This window comes from Nanorana parkeri, unplaced genomic scaffold, assembly GCF_000935625.1.
Source record: "Nanorana parkeri isolate BGI_ZX_2015 unplaced genomic scaffold, ASM93562v1 scaffold355, whole genome shotgun sequence".
NCBI lineage: Eukaryota > Metazoa > Chordata > Amphibia > Anura > Dicroglossidae > Nanorana > Nanorana parkeri.
This window is the reverse complement of record NW_017306623.1, coordinates 1,280,972-1,304,105: the sequence shown is the minus strand read 5'-3', so window position 1 is coordinate 1,304,105 and position 23,134 is coordinate 1,280,972. Positions and strand designations below refer to the sequence as shown.

At 41.5% G+C, this 23,134-nt stretch overlaps 1 protein-coding gene across 1 annotated transcript in view; it reads right to left on the bottom strand.

Annotated features, from left to right (window-relative positions):
- MPP7 (membrane palmitoylated protein 7) overlaps positions 1-23,134 on the bottom strand; it is a 316,603-nt gene that overhangs the window by 101,214 nt on the left and 192,255 nt on the right. The window contains exon 8 of the mRNA XM_018558730.1: positions 7,333-7,464. Coding sequence (XP_018414232.1) covers positions 7,333-7,464 — 132 coding nt within the window. The remainder of the gene's footprint in view (positions 1-7,332; positions 7,465-23,134) is intronic.

Genomic DNA, 23,134 nt, shown 5'->3' with positions numbered 1-23,134 from the left:
GGTCACATTAATGCTGCACAATAGTGATGTGTGATTCTATTCTGTGCAGTAGTAAGAATTTCCCACTACTGGACAAAGGGAGGACCTGTGATATTACATTGCCAGCCAAAAGACATCTGGGCTGAAGGTATATATACAGGTGAAACTCGAATAATTAGAATATCGTGCAAAAGTAATTGCAGTAAGTTCTGCAAAAGGGGCCCAAACCAAGTACTGAGTACATATGCATGCTTGTACTTTTCAGAGGTCCGATATTGTTCTATGTACAATCCTTGTTTTATTGATTGCATGTAATAATCTACTTTTTTGAGGTTGTGGATTTGGGGTTCTTGGGGTTTTCATGAGCTGTAAGCCATAATCATCACAATTATAACAAATCACGGCTTGAATTATGTTGCTTTGCATGTAATGAGTCTTTCTCATATATTAGTTTCACCTTTTAAGTTGCATTAGTGAAATAAATGAACTTTGCACGATATTCTAATTATTCGAGTTTCACCTGTATATAAAAATCAGAATCCCATACCCTTTACTTTCCCACCACCCTGTTCACTGGGCCAAATGGAGCAAAGGAAAGGTATGTGCTTCTGCCATTAAAATAAACCTGCTTTGCCCTGCACAGGTAAAGAACAGGTTCACTTTAACACAAAGTTGGCCCGACCGAAAATATTTCTAAAGTACCAATAGTGTGGAAAAGCAGCACCCTGGTGTCTGTAAGTTCCTTTCTTGAATTACAATAGATAGTCTGTCAAACTTAATGTCTCTCTTACCACCACTCTTCTGCTATAGCAAATCAGTAATTTAAAGATGGGTAAACAATGGTAAGTTTTTGGAAAATAATATTTGGATGAGTACGAGTACTCGCCCAAATACTCCGATAACGGCACTTCTGGTCAGAGAGAAATTTCCTCTAGATAGGCAGAGCCAGCTGTCGCACTCGCAGCTGGGTGGATCTCGACAGTACTGTCGGAATCCGTCCCGGTTGCTGCGCACTCGCGGGCAATATACTGAGCTTTGGGTCACGGGAGGACGCTAGTATATGTCCTCCCGTGACCCGAAAGAGAACTATGGGGAAAAACATTTACCCCATAGTTCTCTTTTAATGATCTGGAACCAATGGCAGTGGTTGTTGATCGAAACTCAACCAACCATGGTGAATGCATAAAGGCTGGATAATAAGCACTCTCCAACCTGCAGATTCCACTGCAGCTTGAAAACAGTATGTGATGCTCTTCAAATCTAACTGTTAGATACAGTTACAGTACTAAAAAAAAAAAAATGTTGTCCATTTGTCAGCCTATTAAGAAACAGGTAAGGGTATTTATTAAAACAGTTTACCAAAATAAAAGCCATATATGCCCCTAATAAAAACATAATTTTATGTAAGGAAGGTCTGGTTAGTCCCAGTATAAGAACATAATTGTGGTCATATGCACGTATGCATATTATGGTGCATGACCATGTGCTTAAAGTGCTGAGTGTGCATTAGCACACATGCCTCATGGTGGGTGTGCATGCCCAGTACAGGTGTTGGCACCAAACATCCTATATAAGCTGTAGCACTACACGGAGTAATTGCAAGGTAGTCTTCAGCTAGTTTCTGTTATCCTATGTCCTAACCTGCTTTTTTGTCCCCATGTACTCTACCTGGCTTGCCATGAGACCTGTTCCTGAACCTTTACCTACTTGCTATGAACTTGGCCTACCTGCTTTACTCAACTTACTGCCTTCTGCCTCTGTTACCACCTGGTTTTAGCTCTAGACTATGATTCTAGCTCCTGAACTGGTACCACTGCTGCATGGCTGATACTGACATTGGCTTGAACTCTGGACTCAGAGTCTGTCTTCTGAATATCGTACATCTGCTGCCTGGCTGTTACCGACCTTGGCTTGAACTCTCAACTCTGATCATATCTCCTGATTTGAAACCTCTGCAACTCATCTGTTTCCGACCTGCGTTTGTATCCTGTTCATGTTTCTCGCTCTGATACCCCCGTGTTTGTGTGTCTGGTTCCTGTCCAGAGATCTACATGCACCTGCCAGCCTTAACAGATCTGTAAATACTAGCACTCCTGCCACTCTGTGTCCTTAGATCCCCTGTTGCCACTTGCAAGGGTTCTGGACAAGAAGTGATGAGAAACCCCCTTGCCAACCTAGGCTCCACGGGGTACGTGACAATCATTTAGGTAGACAAATACTGTAGACATAAATTTATTAGTAAGTTAATAGACATATACTGACACTGATAAATGTGGTCTCGGGATCAATAATTCAATACGGCCCTTAAAGGGTTAAATGTAACCACAGGCTACCTTTCAGCTTTGACTTTTGGTGTGATGAAGGCCAAGAATATTCGGCGAAATCAAGGGAAACGTGTTCAAAATTAAATGACCAACGTTGTTTTCAGGCATTTTCTCCAAAAACACGCCTGATGTTTTCCATGTTTAGCTTCCTCTGGCGAGGAAACCCAATTACAGTGATGAATTATCAGAGAACTGCTGTGCTGGTTTTATGCATCAGGGACACAAAAAATCCTCATAACTTTAAACACAAAACTTCTCTTTGCGTGGCTTCTGCACAGACAACATTTAACTATACCCCGGAGCTGAAAAAATCCCCCCTCGGTAAATAGCAGAGCTGGTTTCGCGCTGTCCGACGCCAAAGATGTCTATCTAGAGACAAGCTCTCACTGTATGACTCACTGAGACGCTGCATTCTCCCTTCTGTGTACAACATTACGCTGCTCCAAAAGTGACTTTGCAGACATCACTTCTCACTTCCTCCTTGCAAAAACAAATATTCTACAGAACACGTATAAAATTTCCAGGATGTTCGCTGGGCTATAAAATAAGAGCAGCAATTAAAGGGCTGGTGTAGGCAAAATGTAAAAAAAAACAAAAACTCAGGAGAATGCTAAGGGTTAATATAAAGGGCCAGAGATGTACGTTTCACTCATCAGTGTCCCTTTTTCACACAATTTTCCATGTCTACTAATCAATGAGCTCATATTCCACAATATTTGCTGCAGGCTGGGGAGAGAAGGTGGAAGCTGTGAAAAGACAACGTAGGCCATAGAAAGATATGAGTCACATGGAAGGCAGAACTGAGAAGCTTTGGGATCAGATTACAAGCAGCCTGTTCATTCTGTACTTAAAATCTTGATCATAGCACTTAAACCAGGGGTAGCAAACCTCCGGCCCTCCAGCTGTGATGGAACTACAAATCCCATGAGGCATTGCAAGATTCTCACAGTCACAGACATGACTTCCGAAGAGAGATGCATCATGGGATTTGTAGTTTCACCACAGCTGGAGGGCCGGAGGTTTGCTACCCCCGACTTAAACAGTTCTTGTTAGTGTGTATTTTTTTTTTTTTTATCCTACATTTATTGAAACAAGGAAGCAGAGACAAACAAAATGTACCAATTACCATCATAAATCTGTACAAAAATAGAAAAGGATAATACACATATAAACACAGTTACAAGCAAACCATTAAAATGAATTGTTAAAGTGTATTAACAATTTTTAACCCCCAAATCTCCCTCTCCAGCTTGCACCATGTCCCAACATTCATATTTACTTTTACCTTGTTCCTGCAGAGAAAAATCCCTAAAAAGGCCCTGTGACATAATCAGGCTTGTTAAATTATTGCAGTTGCCGTGGAGCTCAGTTCCTATTGGCATAGACATGCACCCAGAACTACATCTACCAAGAGCCCTTTTCCTACACACAGGTTCCGGGCAGGGTCTTGATTTAAGGCAGCAGCACTGCTTTTCAGGGAAAGAAGTCAACGTATGCATATAACAAAGACTAGAGGCCACAACCTAAAATTGGTGGAGAAAAGATTTAAGCACAAGGGGCGTGGGGGCTTCTTCTCAGTTAGAGTGGTTAGGGTCTGGAACTCGGTGCCACAAGCAGTGGTATCAGCTGGGAGTGTTGAATCATTCAAAAAGCCTTTGGACAATTTCCTCAGAGACCGTAACATACAGGGGTACAGGTACACTTAAAAAAAAATAAAAGATCCCACAGGGACTCCTACACACGCATACACATGCAGAATCACATACACACACGCAATAGGTTGAACTTGATGGACCCGTGTCTTTATTCAACCTCAAATACTATGCAACTATGTATGCAGTAGGACAGAAAGGGTTGGGGTGAAGTGTAGTTCTGCAGACCAGCAGGCAGGGCTGACGCTGCTCTGAATGTCGGTGCAGTAGGGGTTCTGTGTTGTCAGCTCAAACAGGAAGTTAGCAGCATGGACTCATTTTTTTTTTCTATTACCTACATTTTAAGTTGAGTACTCAGTCTGCCCCTTGCTATATTTAATGTGTAAGTATCACATTTTCTATCTTTCACATATTTCCCATTTATTCTTTGCTTGCCCACTTTTAATAATTACCCTCATTTTCCTTTTGATGCTTTTTCAGTTGCCTGTGCCATTCAGGTCCTCATGTTTTTCAAACTTTGCTGGTTTGGCAGCTACTACTGTACACAGAAGCCGTTATGTGCACAGAAATTGCTGTTGGAGACCACACTAATCTAATCATACCTGTCAGTCACACACAGTGCAGCTCACATCAACAGGAAACGTATGAAGAAGTATGAAGAATGTTATTTTTGATGATTTTTTTAGTACTGAGACCATATAACTTGTTTAGTATTTCTTGTGTCTTAGCAATAGGTTTTCCCACAAGAACAAATGGGCAGGTAGGCCTGTGTGCATGTCAAGCTTTATTTCTCATTTGTGTTAAACATGAACCTTTAAAGCAGTGTGCTGCTTATACAACAGAGTGGAGTTCTCATGCTTCCTGGAGATGCACTGGGAGGCTGAGTTGTAAAGCGGAAATGCGTTTACTGAGAATATTATACTCTTGATTTTTGCTCTTCTTGTTTTCCAGATATCCCTGAGCAGCTATCGTCTTTCTGCTGATGACTATCCAGGGCAGAGCAGGCTTTGGTCCTGGATTTTGCGGCACAATACACCTACTCTGCTCAGCAGGCATCCTACCGGCTTTTACAATAACCATTATCAATCATGCAGCTGAATAGGTTACAAACGGGACATGGACACTTCATTTTATGACTCTGCTAACTAAATAATACAAGTGAGTTACAGTATGACAATAAATCTATGTACCTTGTGTTTATGTGACATGATACATAACACAGGAGGGGGTATAATAAGGTGGATATTCCAAAAAAACAATTTCACTAAAGTTGTAAAGAGTGGACAAGAAATAAGTATTAGCAATGTTTTACAGGTCCACATTCAACAGTCCCAGACGTAGCCACCACACTCTATACATACGGTAAATGCCCTGGTGCACATTCCCAAAAATATCGACACAAATCCAAAGTAGATATATAGTAGGGATGTGCTGTAAGGGGAGGCAGCTGAGGCATAGCCTCACCTAGTATTATGGAGGAAAAAGCTGTCAGCTTCAAGTCTGAAGCAGACAGCTTTTTCTTCATTCAGAGCGGCTGGTAACAGGTTACACAGCAGGGAAAGCCTCCCCACTTTGTAACCTGTCATGGACGGAGCACTGGATGTTAATTACAGGTGGTGCTGCATCCGGCTTTTGACAGGTAGTTAGGTTACGCAGCAGCGGGCTTCCCCACTGCTTGTGTAACCTAACTAGTGAGGCAAGAGCTGTCACAGCCTCTACTGTTTGTTAGAGGTGTAAGCTCTGTGGATGGTTTGGACCAATGGCAAAGTGCCATTGGTCCAAGCTGTACAATCAAAAAACAGAAAAACACTGAGGTCACTGGTGAGGCATCGATATCGATGCCTCACCAGTGACGAGAAAGTGAGGGACAGGGGGGCTCCTGCCTGTCTCCTCCCTCCCTTTTTCAAACTAGCTTGGTGACTGGGTTGAGGGGGTGGGGCTTCATCATGATGCAGGTGGGGCTTCGGCGGGCTGGGGACGAGGCTTCTGCAGCCTGGGGGTGGGGCATGCTGGGGGAATGCCTCACCCAGCACCAACAGTACAGCGCGTCACTGATATATAGGTACTTAGAGGTGTTGCAGTGGAGACAAGTCAAAGAATCAGCGTTTTATTGTCAACATTTCGATGGAGCCAGGTCCACATTCACATAGCTTATTACAGCTCAAGAGCCACAAAACATGGGAAAATCTAATATGCAAGTCTTGAATTTTCCTGTAAATGTTTTGAACAGTTCCACCCCCTTGTGCAACTTTCCACTGGTTGTAATGTGATGTGCAGCTTCAATGACCAATAGAGATTTGTGGGAGGGGAAGGGATGCAGACATTCAACACACCCATGTGGCCAGATACCTGCAGCGGCCGGGGTTTAGCAAAGTGGCAGGGTGTGAAGACAAAGGCCACAGGAAGGTAAGTATACAGCATATTCTTTTACAGTTTGGGCTTTGTGTAGTTTAAACCCTGTAGACAGGTTCACTTTAAGGCCCCATTCACAGACGTGCAACCCAGTGCTTGTGTTTTGGAGTGACATTATGCCAAGAGCAGGACTGCTCGCCTTGAAGGTGTGTGGGTTGGAAACAGAAAGAATCTATGCTGAGAAATCTAAAAAGGTTTATTCTAAGCCCTGACCATATAACACCAGAGGAAAAAAAATAAAAAAGTGCCCAATCACTTGTATGAGTGGGTTCTCCCAGCAACAAGCCCAGGACCACAAACAATGTGTCAGGATGGTTAGATTCAATACCCAATGTTGAGATTCAGCTACTGGAGGAAAGATTTCACACCCAATTCCTCTGTGGTAGTGTGAATCCAGAAGTGTCCTGCTCTCAGTACTTTCGGGTTTGCAGCTGTCAGATGCTGGCATGCTTTGGCCAGGTAAACTGCAGATCAAGTGAAGTAACTAATTGATCTACTAAGGCAGAATGTAGGGGGGGTGTGTGATAGCAATTCTGCAAAAATAATGAAATGTCATTTTAAAAAATTAAAGGGATTCCTGTCCCCAGCATATGCACATACATACAAATATGCATGTCTAGTATGCAGGTACGTACACGCCGACGACACACAAAATATTGGGTAAACGAAGTACTGGAATCCTCCAAATCTAACCCATGTCCCAGCACCAGGTGTATAGGAGGGGTCTCCACTGGTATGGGATTTGATGGTGACTTAAATGTATATACATAAACTACATATGCCAATATTTTTAAAAAGAAATGCCAAGTTCATAGTAACCAATCTCGTTTTTCACTATCATCCATGGCAGGACTAAGAATGAAAAGAAGAACCTGGTTGAACAGAAGAGTACAGTCAATGGTTCTTTCAGACACTTGGAGAAAGAAGCTTCAAAATAATATTTAAAAGGAGTTAGCATGTCTCACCAGCGGTTCTCTGTTCTTCACAAGCCGGATAATTTTCACTGAATCTTCATCATCATCAATGTCTTCCGGCATGGGAGGGAGGACTGGGTCATAGCTCTTCTGAGCCACTGTGTCATGTACGGACAGCAAGGCCTACAAAGAAATAAAGGACAGGATTAATAGAGACAGAACTCCAATGACACAAATCTGCTTCCTTCAGCTGAGGGTCTCTATCTGATCATGTGGAAGAATCATTATTGAATGGAACTGAATATCTGTAATGGCTACTTTAATGCTTTAAATCCAAAGAAGGCAGACATTTCTTTAGACAGGCTTCACTTCCTGCCTCCAAAAAATTTAAATCTATCTATGTATCTATAATATTTTTGTTGTAACTGAGACATACTATCTTATTCATTATAAATATGCAGTGATATAATTAATACATGCCCAAAATTTGAATTAAAATACACATGCCAAAACATTTCTCCAGTTAGGATAGTTAAAATCCCTGTAAGGTTTTTTTTTTGCCACCAGGGGTGATTTTCATTCACTTACTATCTTGCTGATGCAACAGGAAGTAACAGCAAATCACTACAAAGAGAAAGAGAAGTGTTGTCACAGCAACAAAAGTCCCAACTGAAAGACTTCCTCTCTATTCCTGCTGCAGCACCAACCCAAAATTGTGGATATTCCCTTGCTTTAAGTCCCTGTGACATTTAAGTCCCTGTGACAAAGGTCACCAGGACAAATAGAGAGGTAAATCTCCCCAGTGGGGACAAAGATGGTAATAGAAACCTGGCAAGGCTTCTAGTTCATCACCAGTTATTCATAAAAATAATACAAAAAGTTTTGGCTTAGATACAATTAACATTTTAGTAGCTAAAATTTGCACGAATTAAACATATTTCACAATCCTTGTTTCCATTATAATATCTGCTCCCCCCAATCTAAATGTCAGCGTATTTAAAAAGAAAAAAGCATAGACTTGTATTCAGTGCATGTCTTGCTTCCATAATAGGATTCCATCATTTGAAGAAAGAATCCTAATTATATGTATTTTCCACACACTCATACATTTAATCTAGAGATACATAATAAGGTTTTTAAAGGGAAAAAGGTTTGAGGGAAGAAATATATAGACACAACAGTAACTCTGTGTAAGAAAGTGAGACCAGATGAACGCGGTTTCAGTCTGAGGAACAAAAAATTGTCATGATTCAATTAGGCTCATCTTGAAGAGAAGATGAGCATCAACACTTTTTCCATTCTGTGGAAGATCTATGGAAAAGAAACCCTTTTTTTTTAAAATAAGAGATGTGGTCTTTAGAATACTTTATGCATTGCTCATGACAATTATCATGATCAGATCTGATAACAGGGCACGGTCTCTAATTTTCTCTGTAATAATCCTCAAAAACAAGATATCAATAACTCTGGTGTAGTGGTTTAGTGATGGGTAACATATCTTAAAGTGACATTAAACCCTCAGATTTTTTTAACATAAAACAATACTGTAATGTGTGCCTTACTGTAATACATGGTTGTTTCCCTTCTCTTTGCTGCTCTTCCTTTTAAATCTGTATCTCTTCTCTTGCTGGGCAGAACTTCTGTTTTGCAGCAGACTGCCTTGTCTCAGGAATGGATACATGGTGTCTGTGCATAGGTTTGTATAGGTTTGTAACCTGAGCCAGCACTACAGGAAGAGGCCCTGAGCTGCAAAGGGAAGTTCTTCCCAAGCATGAGAAGACATTAGGATTTAAAAGGAAGAGCAGCAAAGAGAAGGGAAAGAACCATGGATTACAGTAAGGCACACATTACAGTATTGGTTTATGTTAAAAAATCTGAGGGTTTAATGTCACTTTAAAGGTGACCTCTATGGAAGCAAGAACACTGCAGGGTCCTCACCTATGCATATCTCCCCAGGTAATACCAGACCAGGAGCCTAAACCTCTACCTTCAAATAAATCTGAGATTGTGGATTACGTGCCCAGAAAAAATTACAATGCTTGACCACCAGTTCTTTAGTATACATGGACTTGAAGTGGACCCATAAAGGGCAATGCAACAGGTTCACTTTAATGCAGACCTCCTTAGTAGTTTACACTTATCTTCCTTTACCTCCCGCATCACTTTCATCAGACACTGGAAGTGAAAGAAAATCCCCTGTATATGCTACAAGTAGCCAGTTATAGCTTAGAAGAGAGTGAGCCACATGCTTCTCCTTATTAAGAAGTATTGAATATTACTTCAATGCATTGCAATGCAATACAGATGCAAACTTCAACCCCCTGTTTCCCACCCAAACCTGTGTGCTCCATACTGATCTCTTCACAAACTACACCATGTTGTCCATCTCCTGCCACAATACCGTCTGTCCATCCCTGTCCACCCACTCTTTGCTTTATCATGCAGTGCAAGCCTGTGTTATAATTACACATGCATGCACTTATCATGCAAACTATTTGTAATGCCATGTCCACTTTAAGTTATCATATTATGTTTACCTCATTATGATAACTATTACATAATAAGATTAGGTAGAGAATAAAATTATGTGCACTTCACTTTTATATATTGGAAACATCTCTTGTTAATAATAAAGGAAGATTCTGCTTTAGGTATTTCGATTCATGGATGACCCCATTGAAATGAGTGAGAAAAGACCAATGCAGTGGGAAGTATATTGGGTGCTGTAGTTCAACAGTGTTAATCTGAACCCTTCAGAAACACTTTCTGCACAGTTGTGATATCCTTAAAACAATATTTGGCATTTCGTTAACTTGCTTATTAATATAACTGCAGTTTTACTTGATTAGGCAACCAAAATAAATTAATTGCAATATCACCCATGGAGGTTGAATAACATTAGCTCACTTCTTCTGTAAAGTGGGAACCCGACCAAATACTTCAAACAAAACAATTCTCTCTCTAGAATGTTGGCAGCAGAATCCTTACAAAAAGAATCAACTTTAATTGTAATTACAACCTGAAATGCCAATCACTTCTATTTTGTCCCAGAGCCAGAGAAAAGAAGGACAACATAATTGGCTCAGGCAGAAGGAGCTAAGCAGCTCTTAATCCAATATTTATTTTGTTTGGGAAAATACGGCAAGCCGCAAGCACGATAGGTCAGTAACCCGCTCCAGACAGGAAAACAGAAGAGAAACGGAAGACAAAAAGCATAGAGAAAGAGACATTTTTAGAAGGCCTTTCAATTACAGCATTTATTCTGGAATTATCTCCCATCAACACTTGACTGCTGATGTACCGACATGTAGGGAAATAATGTTTCATCTTCACATGCAGATACTCCCAAAACCAACAGTGCAAATCCAATTGTAATTGAATTATGAAGCCATATTACAAATCTGGACATTTGACACAATGGGACAGCAAATTTGTGGCCTGATCGAATATATTAAAGCCCAACTCCAGCTTGATAACATTTTCAAAAAATATTTTTACATATTTTTTTAAGCAGCTTGCAAGAATGTCATCTGCAGACTCACTGCTATGAGGTCCAACACCATGCCTCTCCTGGGTTAATAACATCAAGCAACATTCAACCCACTTCCTGTGAACCCAGGACAGTTAAAAGAAAACTATGGGGCAACCTTTTTACCCCATAGTTCTCTTAAGGGTCAAGGGAGGACATATACTAACCTCCTCCCATGACCAAAGGCTCAGTATATAGCGAGCTATTGCGAGTTATATACTGAGAGGGCCGCAGCCGGGACGATTATGTCGAGATCCACTCCACTGGCTGATTGACAGCAGGCTCTGCCTATCTAGAGGCAGAGCTAGCTGTGCCCACCCCTCCCATGTCCGATCCTCCATTCAGTGGTAGAGGATCGGAGATGGGAGGGGGGAATCCCTGTGAGGAGCGGTGACTGACAGACACCACTCCCTGCAGGTAGATGATTGGGAAGCGAGCAAGCAATGGCATGTATTCACTTCCCGATCTATAGAGACCCGATGTGTGACAGTTTCATTGTCACACATGGGCTCCAACTATGAAGATGAGTGGAAATCACTCAGCTCATAGCTCTCCTTTAATTTACTAAAGACTGTTCACCTTGCAAGGTAATTTTCCCCAGCTTAGTGAATGAGGTGAGGTTCTGCAGACTATAATCATCTAATCAAGTACAAGTATAAATACTGTCTTTGTTATTGTCCTTGCATGTAGTTGCGTAGTCTTTGCAAAACAAATATTCACCAAATTCACTAAGCGAAGGGCAAATTCCCTTGCACAGTGAACAGCCTTTTTTCATTTAGTAAATCAAACCCAGGGTGCCTAAAACTAATGTTACAGGGAATGGTGCTAAGACCCACCAACTGGGGGAGAAGAGGACCCATGGCGTCATGTGACTGGATTGCTAAGCACTGGAAAATAAGAATGTATAAAAAGATGGAAAAAAAAAGAGGGGGAGCAACCTTGATATGGGCTTTAAATTGTATCTAAAATATTTTTATTTTGGATGGAGCAGGGAAGGGTTAGAAGTCCTTTCATGTTTTTATTGCTGGCTGTGCCTACACTAGAGACTAGGGAGATTCATCCACTCTATTTGTACTGGTGATCAAGTTTGTTCCCAGTTCTGTTACTGCTATATAAAACGATCAGCCCTAACATTATGGGTAACCGCCTAATATTGAATAGATCCCCCTTTTGCCACCAAAACAGCCCTAACCTGTCAAGGCATGGACTCCAGTAGACCTGTAAAGTTATGCTGTGGTATCTTGCACCAAGCCATCAGTAGCATATCCATTAAGTTTTCCACCACTTGTTGCATGCCTGTTCTCCAACCCAACATTTGTTGTAAAGTGTCCTATGCATGTTTACTGACAGAAGACTCATACAGGATATAAGGCAGGAGACATACACTTACTCACCAATGCAGCATGAGCTCAAAATGCTCCACAAACATGGGATGTGTTTGGAGGGAAACAGGATATCTTCGTATGGTCCTATCTACAAAGAGTGGCCCGCATCATAATAAAAGTCTCCTCTAACGGGTATATTGTCCTCAAACACTGCCGTGAACAGCTTCTCAGGAGTCTCCATAAAGGTAGTCTGAGACCAGCAGGTGCCCCGGTAAAGCTCTGGAAGTCTTAGGGCCTCTAAGGGATCCAAGACCGGTAGCAGAGTAGTAGAAGCTGCATGCTGATCTGCTAGTTTCATAGTGGTTTGCCCCCTGTGAATAAGAGTCTCTCTAAGTCTAGGCAGTGGACTCAGACTCCATGGGGCAATATCATCCATTAAGGATTGCAATAGACAGAGCCTCTGCAGCAGAAGGCTCAATGGTGGCAGGCAGATCAGAAACCGATTCTGCAGAGGCAGGCATTGAGGTAAGTTTATGGCCTATACGGTCACAGTCAGCAATCAAGATTGCTATTTGGCCCATAAAATCCTGCACAACTGCAGTGAGATCAGAGGACACAAACAGAGGAACTGTTATAGCGGGACTGCTCCCTGTATGCCTGGAATCTGAGATGTTCTGCGGCATGGCAGGGGCAATGTAGCTGAAGAAACAAACATAGGCTTTGAATACTCATGTATTGGCTGCTACTAGCAGAAGAGGTTTAGATGGCCAAAGGTGATCAGGTCACTGTAGGTAGGTAGCAAAGACCAACCAAGGAGGATCCCCAAGTTACTTGTGAGGAGCAGTGGTGGGAATTTGTTACCTCATGCTAAGTAGTGGGAAGAAAGGCATGCACACCTGACACTCCACTTAAGGGATTATGTCAACATTCAATCCCTCAGCATTAACCCTTTCTGTGGAAAACAAACAGAAAAGATAAGAGTAATAATGGCAGCCAATGTTCTTACTCACAAGGAAGCTGACAGGGCCTGGCCTATCAGTCTACTCACAAAATAGGTCTTCAGAGACTGGGTCACACCAGAGGCTGTGCCATGGCTCTGGTCTCAGAAAAGTGCTCCATGGCTAACTAACACAGTGCACTCAGGCCTGAAATTAATCACATTGCCAAGTGCCCAAAGATCTCATTAAAGGCTAGGTCCTAAATTATCCAGCCCAGAGAGGTCTGGGTAAAGCCTCTAAAGCTACTGCTGAGGATACACCGATCCGAAGCCCTGCACATAAAAGACATCCACCCTCCTAGTGGATGTCTTTTACCCTCCTAAAACCTGAGGCATGCTGAGAGTGGGAGGGGTTATACTGGGCTGATCACTTCTTTTTGCTTGCCAGTGTCAAAATATGGTGTAAATTAGCCAACAAAGATTATAATATAAACTCCATTTTTTTTGCGTTAATTAATGAATGGCACAATACGATACTAACAAAAAAGAGAAGACATCTCCCTAACAGGGAAAACACAGAGAACAATACAAACTATTATCTTATAGTAGGGAAATGTTAAAATCTCTGTCAGGGTGTTTTTGCCTATTAAGAGTTGGGCTTTAAAACTTTAGGGGACAAAACAGATTTAAGAAATGAAAAATACTGAGCATAGAGGAGATGAACTCCAGATTTTGGGGATAAACTCTTAAAACAAACCTCAAAATCTTAAAGCTTCCAGGTAGGCATGCTATAATAGAAATATGAAATAAGAGATTTATTAGTTGGTTTGAGCAGTAAGCACAGTTTTCCTTTCCAACCACCAGGCCAAAGAAGTGCTTCTGCTGCCTAGTGAATGTCTGACAAATACTGCTCTTTTTTTTTTCTTTTTTTTTGTTCCAACAATTCTGTGGATTATCCCTAAAACATAAATTCATAAAAAAGGATACCACTTAAAATAATCTGGAAGCAAAGCAATAAAATGTTTATATTACAAGCACATGTGATTTCTTTGCATGCCGCTTTTTAAAGTTGCATCTATATAATTTTGCAACGCTCACATCAATCCAAAAGATGCAGAAGAACGATGTGTGAAAATACTTAGCATTCACAAGCAGCCAATCATCCTTTTGCAGCCCAGTAAAAAACATACGCTTAAAAGAGATCAATAAAAAGGTAGCTTTATAGCACAGCATACCATTATGTGGAGCACAAGAAACTTTTATTCGTGGAAAACCAAATTCCCGCAGAACGTTTACAACTGGCTTATGGCTACATGTGGTTTTCTGACTGTTGTGAACTACAACTTCCAGCAGCCTGGGACAGACGGGGAGTGAGCTTCAAGCAGATGGTAATAACAGCAACCAAATGAAAAGAATGCATATACTGTACCTAGAGGTGCCTTCATATCCTTCATATACTTTGAGAAGCTTAAGGATGAACTCCAGGCAGATATAAATCTTCACCAATTACTGGAGTTATAGATTTATGAAAGCATCGTGGAACACCTTTGAAATGCGTAGGAATCTAAATCTGTCCAAATCTGAGTTTGGCCTGGCAGGTGGGTGGGGTGACGTGCCATTTCAGTGCAGCACACTTTAATTGTTACCTTGTTTTTTTTAACTTTGTTGGGAGTGTACAAAGTGTCAGGTAATAGTCCATGAACCCATCGCACTCATAACCGCTTTTTCCATGTAGAATAAGTGGGTGCAGCGGTAATCAACAGATGGCAACCGTTCTCAAGAATAGAAATATGGACTCCCAATACTGTATTAATGCGTCAATTTATTATAGCATTTTAGGTGATATGCAGCATATCCAGCCCTCCTGTGTTTGTATTTTAACCGTGCATTTAGCTGTTTGCCTGGAGTTTTAAAATAGCTCTCCCAAAATCTAATTTTAAATTGTTGAAGGTTGACCTGTCACCTTTTGACTCCCACACCATACCACTGGTGAGGTTGCATATCACAGGGATGTATAATAGCTTCCTTTATTTTTCCCACTATAGTGAGAGACAGGGGCAGCACTAAAACAAATTAGATTCTCCTGAACATTTAGGAAGAACTCCAGGCAATGAAAAATCTTACCCTTGCAGTGGGGCTACTTCCACATTGCAAGGGTTAAATGCTCCTTTTGTCTAGAGGACTTTAAAAAAAGCTGTTTTACTTACCTGATCCCGGCTCCCAAGGCCATCAGAGCTCACCTCTCTCACCAGTGCTCCTGATGTTGGAATATCCTTCGGCATCCTCATGTCTAATGCAGGTCAATGGACTTGCATTAGACATGATCATGTCAGCGGTCCTTGGACCACCAGAGCAAAAAGGAGAGGAGACTACGGGTACTGGTCTAGCAGCCCCGGGGGAGCCGGGAGGATCGAGGATCAATTAAGTAAAACCGGCACTGAACCCTTGCAGTATGGTGGTATCTCTACTGCAAGGATATGCTTTTTCCCATTCTTTAAAGGGAATTCGATATTATAAAAACCAGCTGCAGATATAAAATGCAGGCATCTAGAGGTAAACTTGCCTGCCCTTTCCTGCCTCCTACATATTCCTATTGGCCATTTAAGCAGCTAGTCAAAGTGATGGGCCAATAGAAATGTGTATGGTGAGGAAGGGAGGGGTTATGGGTAAGCTCCAAAAAAAAGGCTGCCACAGATATGTGCAGGAAGCCTTAAAGTGCCTCCGTATTATGCCTGCAGCAGTTTTTTTTAAATGACAGGGTCTCTTTAAGACTATAGATCACCTAGAAAGAAAAAAATGAAATAGGGTCAATAAAGAAGACTTGAGTACATTTGCAACGTGCCCTGGATAGCATTAGTGTGATCTCACCCGTAGCTTCTTAATCCCATTCCAGGTAAAACACAGACACCTTCATCCAGAAATCAGTCATATGTTCAGTTATGTTTAGCACATATTCACAGACCTCATACTCGGCTGAACTGTGACCTTTGATTTAAATAGTGCATTTTATGGTCTGCTGCTCCAGCTGGATGGATTATTTCAACTATCATCCAAAAGAAGAGAAAGTAAATCAGGCAAGAAACAGAAGGCAGACAAGTTACGTCTAAGACCCGTCTGCATTAGGTGAAGCTGCCAGAAGGATATAAAATCTGCAGTTGCCTTACAACAGAGGACACGCTCTCTAACCTCTTCACAGATAGAGGGCTGAAATACACAGAGCACCGATGTATTCCTGACCTCTCTGGCAGAACGGAGAGATCTGTGAATTGAATCACCATGTCTTCTGTGCTCTCCACACATGTTTAATGGATCATTCAAACCCCATTGAAGAAATCATGATTTTTTTTAATTAGGATTATTTGAAGTTTCGGAGTGTATGTGGGCAGAGCACAGGAAATAACGGGAAAGGTGCGCTCCGTTATTTCTTGCCACACATGTCTTGTTCTGGAAAGTCGTAACTCGCACTCGCATTGTGTAAACCAATTTCTACATGGATGGTAACGCACAGCGTACAATCATCATTGCGAGGCTGAGACCAGCTGTGTTGTATTACCGGACCTTATTTTCCATCGGCGTTAAAAGAAACTATATTTTTTAGAGTTTTAGAGATGAGAACTTTCATTCAATTAGAAGTAGGTGCCAAAGGAGAAGAAGGCCACAGATCTCCCACTGATTACAACACACAGGTGATGAAAGGTACAATGTTCTTAAAATCGAACTCTAGCCAAACCTTTTCTTTTTTTTTTTTTAAAGTATACCTGTACTGAAAAATATATGGAGGCCACCAATGCTGACAATGAAAAAGCTAGCTGACTGGCTTTTTCTGATCAGAATCTCCTGATCTGCATACTTGTTCAAAGCTAGTATTCAGGATTGAGAATCAGAAGGAAGACCTTCATATTTTTATCCTCACAGGTTCACTTTAACTCCAGGATTTATTAAAATGAACCCCGTACTGCAAAGGTTTAAGTGGCACTAAACGCCACACTAAACTAGTATCAAAAATGTATCTTATTTGTGTATCACTCGGCTGTAGACCCTCAAATCATCTCTGAATTGGTGCTGACACTGTCCTTCCTTCTGGAGGGGGGCTACTTTTCTTCCCCATGGTCCTCTCTAGATAGGCAGAGCCAGCTGTCACTCACGCAGCTGGGCGGATCCCGTCATCTAAGTCGTGATCCGCTCCGGCTGCGGCGTCTCAGTATACCGCGAGCTGTAGCTCGCGGTATACTGAGCTTAGGGTAACGGGAGGACGCTAGTTTGTGTCCTCCCGTTACCCTAAGGAGAACTATCGGGAAAGACACTGACCCCATAGTTCTCCTTTAACTCCTGAGTTCAGTGTAACTTTAATTGCTCGTTTTGGTCTAGGGACGAAAATAAAGAAGATATACTCAACTGATCTTCGGTCCCGCCAGGCTGCTTGACTGGTCCCCATAGCCTCTTCTCCCCCGGGCTCTGGCGGTCTAAGGACCCGTGGAGTAATTACATCTAATACAGGTCTATTAGATGTGTGGATGCCGAGAGACATACCACAGTCGGAGTGGAGGGGGAGAGAGGTGAGCAGTCACCACTGCGACCAAGGATCAGGTGAATGATCAGGTTATTATTGCTCGTAGACCAAAATAAGCAGTTAACCCTTGCAGTGTGGGGGTAGCCCCACTGCAAGGATGAATTTTTATAAATACTGGATACTAAAGTATTTTTTTTTTCCTCCCCCCAATGTTAGTGTAAGGCCTTACATTAAATTATGCCTCTTAATCCGATCATCTTCTTCCTTACTGTAGTTTTCAGATGTCCCTCCAGCGCGGGTGCGGGTTTCCGATCCAGCGCTGATTTCTCTGTCCTCCTCTTCTCTCGTGTCCCACGGTGTCTGTGCGGGTGCACGTTGCTCCACAGACTTACCTTGTGTCCCTCCTCGTCTCTTGGCCGAACATCTGAACTGCGCATGCGCCCACCCCAAGATCCTTTGCGGCTCTTCAGATGTTCAGACAGGAGCGTGCAGCGAAGACACAGGTAAGTTTAAACCTGTTTCAATAGGTTTTTTTTTTTTTTTTTTTTTAAGTTTTTGCATATATCTACTGCCTGCAAGCAGAAGTTACATGCAAAAACATGCTGAGGGTTTAATATCCATTTAAGCTTTAGATTTGTGGATCTATTTTAATTCTATAATTATTCTTTTCTTAGACTAGGCATAGACATTAGAACTCGGATATCCAATCTGCAGCCCTTTGGCACTTGCTGTGCAGCGCTCACGCCCCAGCAGTCAGTGTTTTCCATGCCTAGGTGCTTATTTTAGGGAAGAAAAAAATAATATTTACACTGGCTTCTCCTAGTTAAACAGTTTGCTTTGTTTCTCTCTCTCACACTTTCTACTTTTTTCTGTTCGTTCCTTTTTAAGTATTTATTGTGTTTATCTTTTATAATAGAATATCAAATATGGGCACAGCGGTGTTTAAGGGGACTCAAATATGGGAGCACTGATTTGTATAGGGACTGTGATGGCAGTGATCTCTAGTAATTTTACATAACAGGTCCTCAGGCTTCAGCTGCTCCTATCTCTAAGGCTCCGTTCACACTATGATGCATTATGCATTAAAAACGTGCGATGTGCTTGCGGTGGCATTACTTGTTCATAGATGGAGGGCTTTGTGGGTTTTTATTCTCGCGAGTTCACGCACGTCAAGCATGCACAAACGTGATCTAAAAACGCTTGGAGCTCGCAGCTGAAAATGCTGCATGAGCTTCTTTGACACATTTGTCTTGCGTGTGGCAGCCCATTGAAATGAATGGGCGGACATGCTGCAAACGTGGACAAACGTGACACGCGGTCACACAAGCTCAAAGTGTGAAGGAGGCCTAAGACTATCCTGTAGCTTTCGCGCAGCCCCCGATTATCTCATGTAGCATGCCCGCAGACTTTTGAACATCTCCTGTAGCATGCTTGCAGCCTCTAACTGCCTCCTGTAATAAGGCTGTAGCCTCTTACTATGACCTGTGGCATAACTGCAGTCACTAACTGTGACGGACCCCAGTACTCAGGATGAGTATGTCCGCCGCTGTATTCTTCATGGCTCAGGAGATATTGCAACATTGCAACCCTCTGATGTTTAGCTCCCAGTTTCCCCAGTCACTGGTCGAGACTCAAGTGTAGGGTGAAACAAATTCTGATTTATTGAGCAACTGCACAAACTTTTATACACAAGTGATCAGATAAAACTAAAATCCCATCACATCCCCCCTCCCCTCCCCAGACATTCTGTCTTCACAACACCACAGGGGTCCACCTGCTAAATAGCTCCAGACAGCCATAGCAGCAGCCTGGCCAGAATGTCATTGTTCTGAGCTCCTTCAGAGTACAATGGGAGATAACAAGGGGGGGTGCTGACAGTCTAACCAGGTCACACAGCATAACGCACTTAAACATATCCCAACACCCAATACACATTTAACTCATAAACTCATCACCATATCGTCACACTAACCATCTCTTCTTGCATGCTTATAAGCTTATGGCCATCTTCTATAGCATGCCTACAGTCTCTGACTATCTTCAGTAGCTTGTAGCAGAATATGACCACTTCTTATAGCACGCCAGCAGTCTCTGAAAAGCTCCTGTGGCATGTCCTGGGTATCTGATTATCTCTTGTAGCATGCTCACAGTCTCTAATTATCTTCTGTAACTTGTCTGCAGTCTCTGGGAGTTATCTGTCACATTACACACAAAGTTATGTGCATCATGGCTCCTTATACCTAGTAAGTCAACGACCAGTGTATGAAACAGTACTTTCCAGACTTTTTATAGGAAATATCCTTCTGTTTTCATGGTTTCTTAAAAAAAAAAAATACATATGTGACAATGCCAGATAATTCTGTCCCAGGTACAGGAAATGCATATCTTTAATCAATCTTAAAAAAAAAAAGGCTGCTAAAAGATAATTTACCTTTGCCTAAACAATTTCAACATTACCTGTTTCCTAAGGCAATGTCTCTCTATGACAGATCTTTTGCACAATCTTTCCAAAATGTTTCCTAAACAAACATTTGACTTGAAATCGCCCGTTTCATCAGACCGCTGTCCAACATCTGTGGGCAGCCTAATGCACATTAACTTCTAACCGAATACTTTATTTTACTTATCGTGCACAAACACCAAATAAAAATGGTTGTTTTAATCCCAGTATTATTCCAGATAAGTCAAATACATTACCATACAGCGTAGTTTGCTTCCTTTGCTTATTCTCCGTTAGGATCACAATAAATTGTTTGTAACCGGATATTTTTTTTTAAATGGCATTTTAATCGTTTACAAAAACACCAGCTATAAAATACGCTTAACTTTTATTATTTTACAGGGAAACACAATGATTGCACGGCATTTGCCGCACTAGTGAGAGTCTAAATGCCCAGAAAATGTCATTTATCAGAAAAACATAGACAAGGAGATTACTACAATAAAAGCTAAGGTTACACATCTATAAATAATGGGGTACACAATTAAAGATCAATTCTCCAAAACATCCCTCATAATCTACTGAGACACAGAAAGGAAATTAGGTACCTCGGCTTATATTCGGGACGGCTTATACTCGAGTATACACGGTACATTTTCAAGGGGATAATTTATTCTATATTTAATGTCTAGTATCCAGTCCATCTCTGTATGGTATTTTAGGATGTTGAGTTTTACAGAACAGCTCCAGGCAGACATATACATACAGGTAGCCCTCAATTTACACTGGGGTTAGGTTCCGGAGGGAATGGTTGTAAATAGAAACCGGAGCAAATTGAAAACCAGTATATAATATAAGTCAATGGGAAGCAAGGGAGTTATATTCCTGACATTCCTCAAAATTGACATAAGTAATAAAAATACAGGTACTTTATATTTAAAGCTGCTGCATGAGCTCACACAAGGAGCTTTAAATACAATGTACCTGTATGATGTTACTTATGCCAATGAGAGAAGCTTGGAACCTAACTTCCCCACTTTCCGCTGACTTACATTATTTACTGGGTTTCAGTTTACACCTGTTTCTATTTAGAACCATTCCTCATTTTGAGAGAAGTCCTGGAACCCAACTCCCTCACTTCCAACTGACATACATTATATATTTGGTTTCAATTTACAACACTCCCAGAAAAGGGTGATATTTTGAATCAGTGCAAATTGAACCGTTGTAAACTGAGGGCCACCTGAATATCTTTTAAAACATTTATTCTTATAAACCAGCCAAATATATTCGGATCAAGCTATTCGTGAAAAAACCCAGCTATGTAAGCTGATGGGTGGGGCAGAGAAGTACTTAGGTGGGCATATGGGGGAGAAAAAGCTTTTATATAATTCAGGGACCTCATAAGCAAGATCTTGAGTTCCAGCTACACTATGTGGCAAAAGGTTGGCAAATGTATCTGGACACCCTTACATATTTTTGAGTTTAGGTTTTTCAAGTGAAGGGTGCTGTTAACGGTATAAAATACAAATATATTTTAGGCAATTGTACTTATAACCTTGTGGCAACCTTGGGGAAGGCCATTTTCTGCTCCAGTATGACTTTACCCCTGTGCACAAAGCCAACTCTGTAAAGAAATGGTATAATGAGTTTGGTGTGGAGGAACTTGAGTCGCTTACACAGTCCTGACCTCAACCCTACTGAACACCTTTTAACTGAATTGGAATACTGATTATGAGACAGCTGTTCTTGTCCAACATCAGCACCTGACCTCACACACACTCTTTTGGCTGAATGGGCACAAATTCAACACACACATGCTCCAACATCTTGTGAAAAGTTTTCCTAGAAGAGAGGAGGTTGTTATGTCTGCAAAGTGTGGATGGGGGGCAACTCCATATTAATGGCCATGGGTTTTGGAATTGTATGTCTAACACGGACATATAAGTGTGATGGTCATGGGTCTACAAACTCTTAGCCATGTAGGGTAAGTCTACCTCCCATGGCCATTGTAAAGAGATCTTGCGCAAATGTCTACATAATAATTACATAGCCGTTAAAACAGCACGAGAAGTCAGCAAGCTTTTGCTGTGTTTGGCTAGCTACTTCAGAGATAAGGGTGTCTTATTCTGAGCAGGATGGGGCATTGCCTGCTATGGACAACCATATGGCTCTTCTTCATAGTTACATAGTATTTGAGGTTGAATAAAGACATTTCATCTATGCCCATAGCTCTCAGCTTGTGAAGTAACAGCTTGTGTGGTACCGTATCAAAAGCCTTTGAGAAATCCAGATATACCACATCTACCGGCTTACCTCCGTCCATATCTCTACTTACCCCCTCATAAAAAGTTAGCAAGTTAGTTAGGCAGGAACGATCTTTCCTGAACCCTTCAGTATGGCAAAAACTAGCATGCACAAATGAACAACACAAAAATGGTCATATGCGTTTTTTCTTCCTTTGTTGTGTGTTAGCAACCACAATGTTAGTTAGCTCGGTGCGGTGGCTACTTTACAACACACACAGGGACCATGGGGAACAAAATGAGCCACCCTCCAGAAGGAAGGACAGTGTGAGCACCAATTCAGAGATGATTTGAGGATCTACAGCCAAGTGATACACAAATATGCTACATGCATATATGTTAATAGTTAAGGTAGTTGAATGCATTTTTAAGGTTTAACTCCTGCGATTAATGTTACTTTAATTTTACATTATAGAAAATCGAGTGGGGGAATTTTAGCCTTTGTAATGGTGGTTAGGCAGAAGTGGAACTTCTTGTTCATCACTTCAGTCCCATAGACATGCAAATAACCAGCACGTGATTTACTACCAAACAAATACAGGTGAAACTCGAATAATTAGAATATCGTGCAAAAGTAATTGCAATAAGTGCTGCAAAAGGGGCCCAAACCAAGTACTGAGTACATATGCATGCTTGTACTTTTCAGAGGTCCGATATTGTTCTATGTACAATCCTTGTTTTATTGATTGCATGTAATAATCTAATTTTTTGAGGTTGTGGATTTGGGGTTCTTGGGGTTTTCATGAGCTGTAAGCCATAATCATCACAATTATGACAAATCACGGCTTGAATTATCTTGCTTTGCA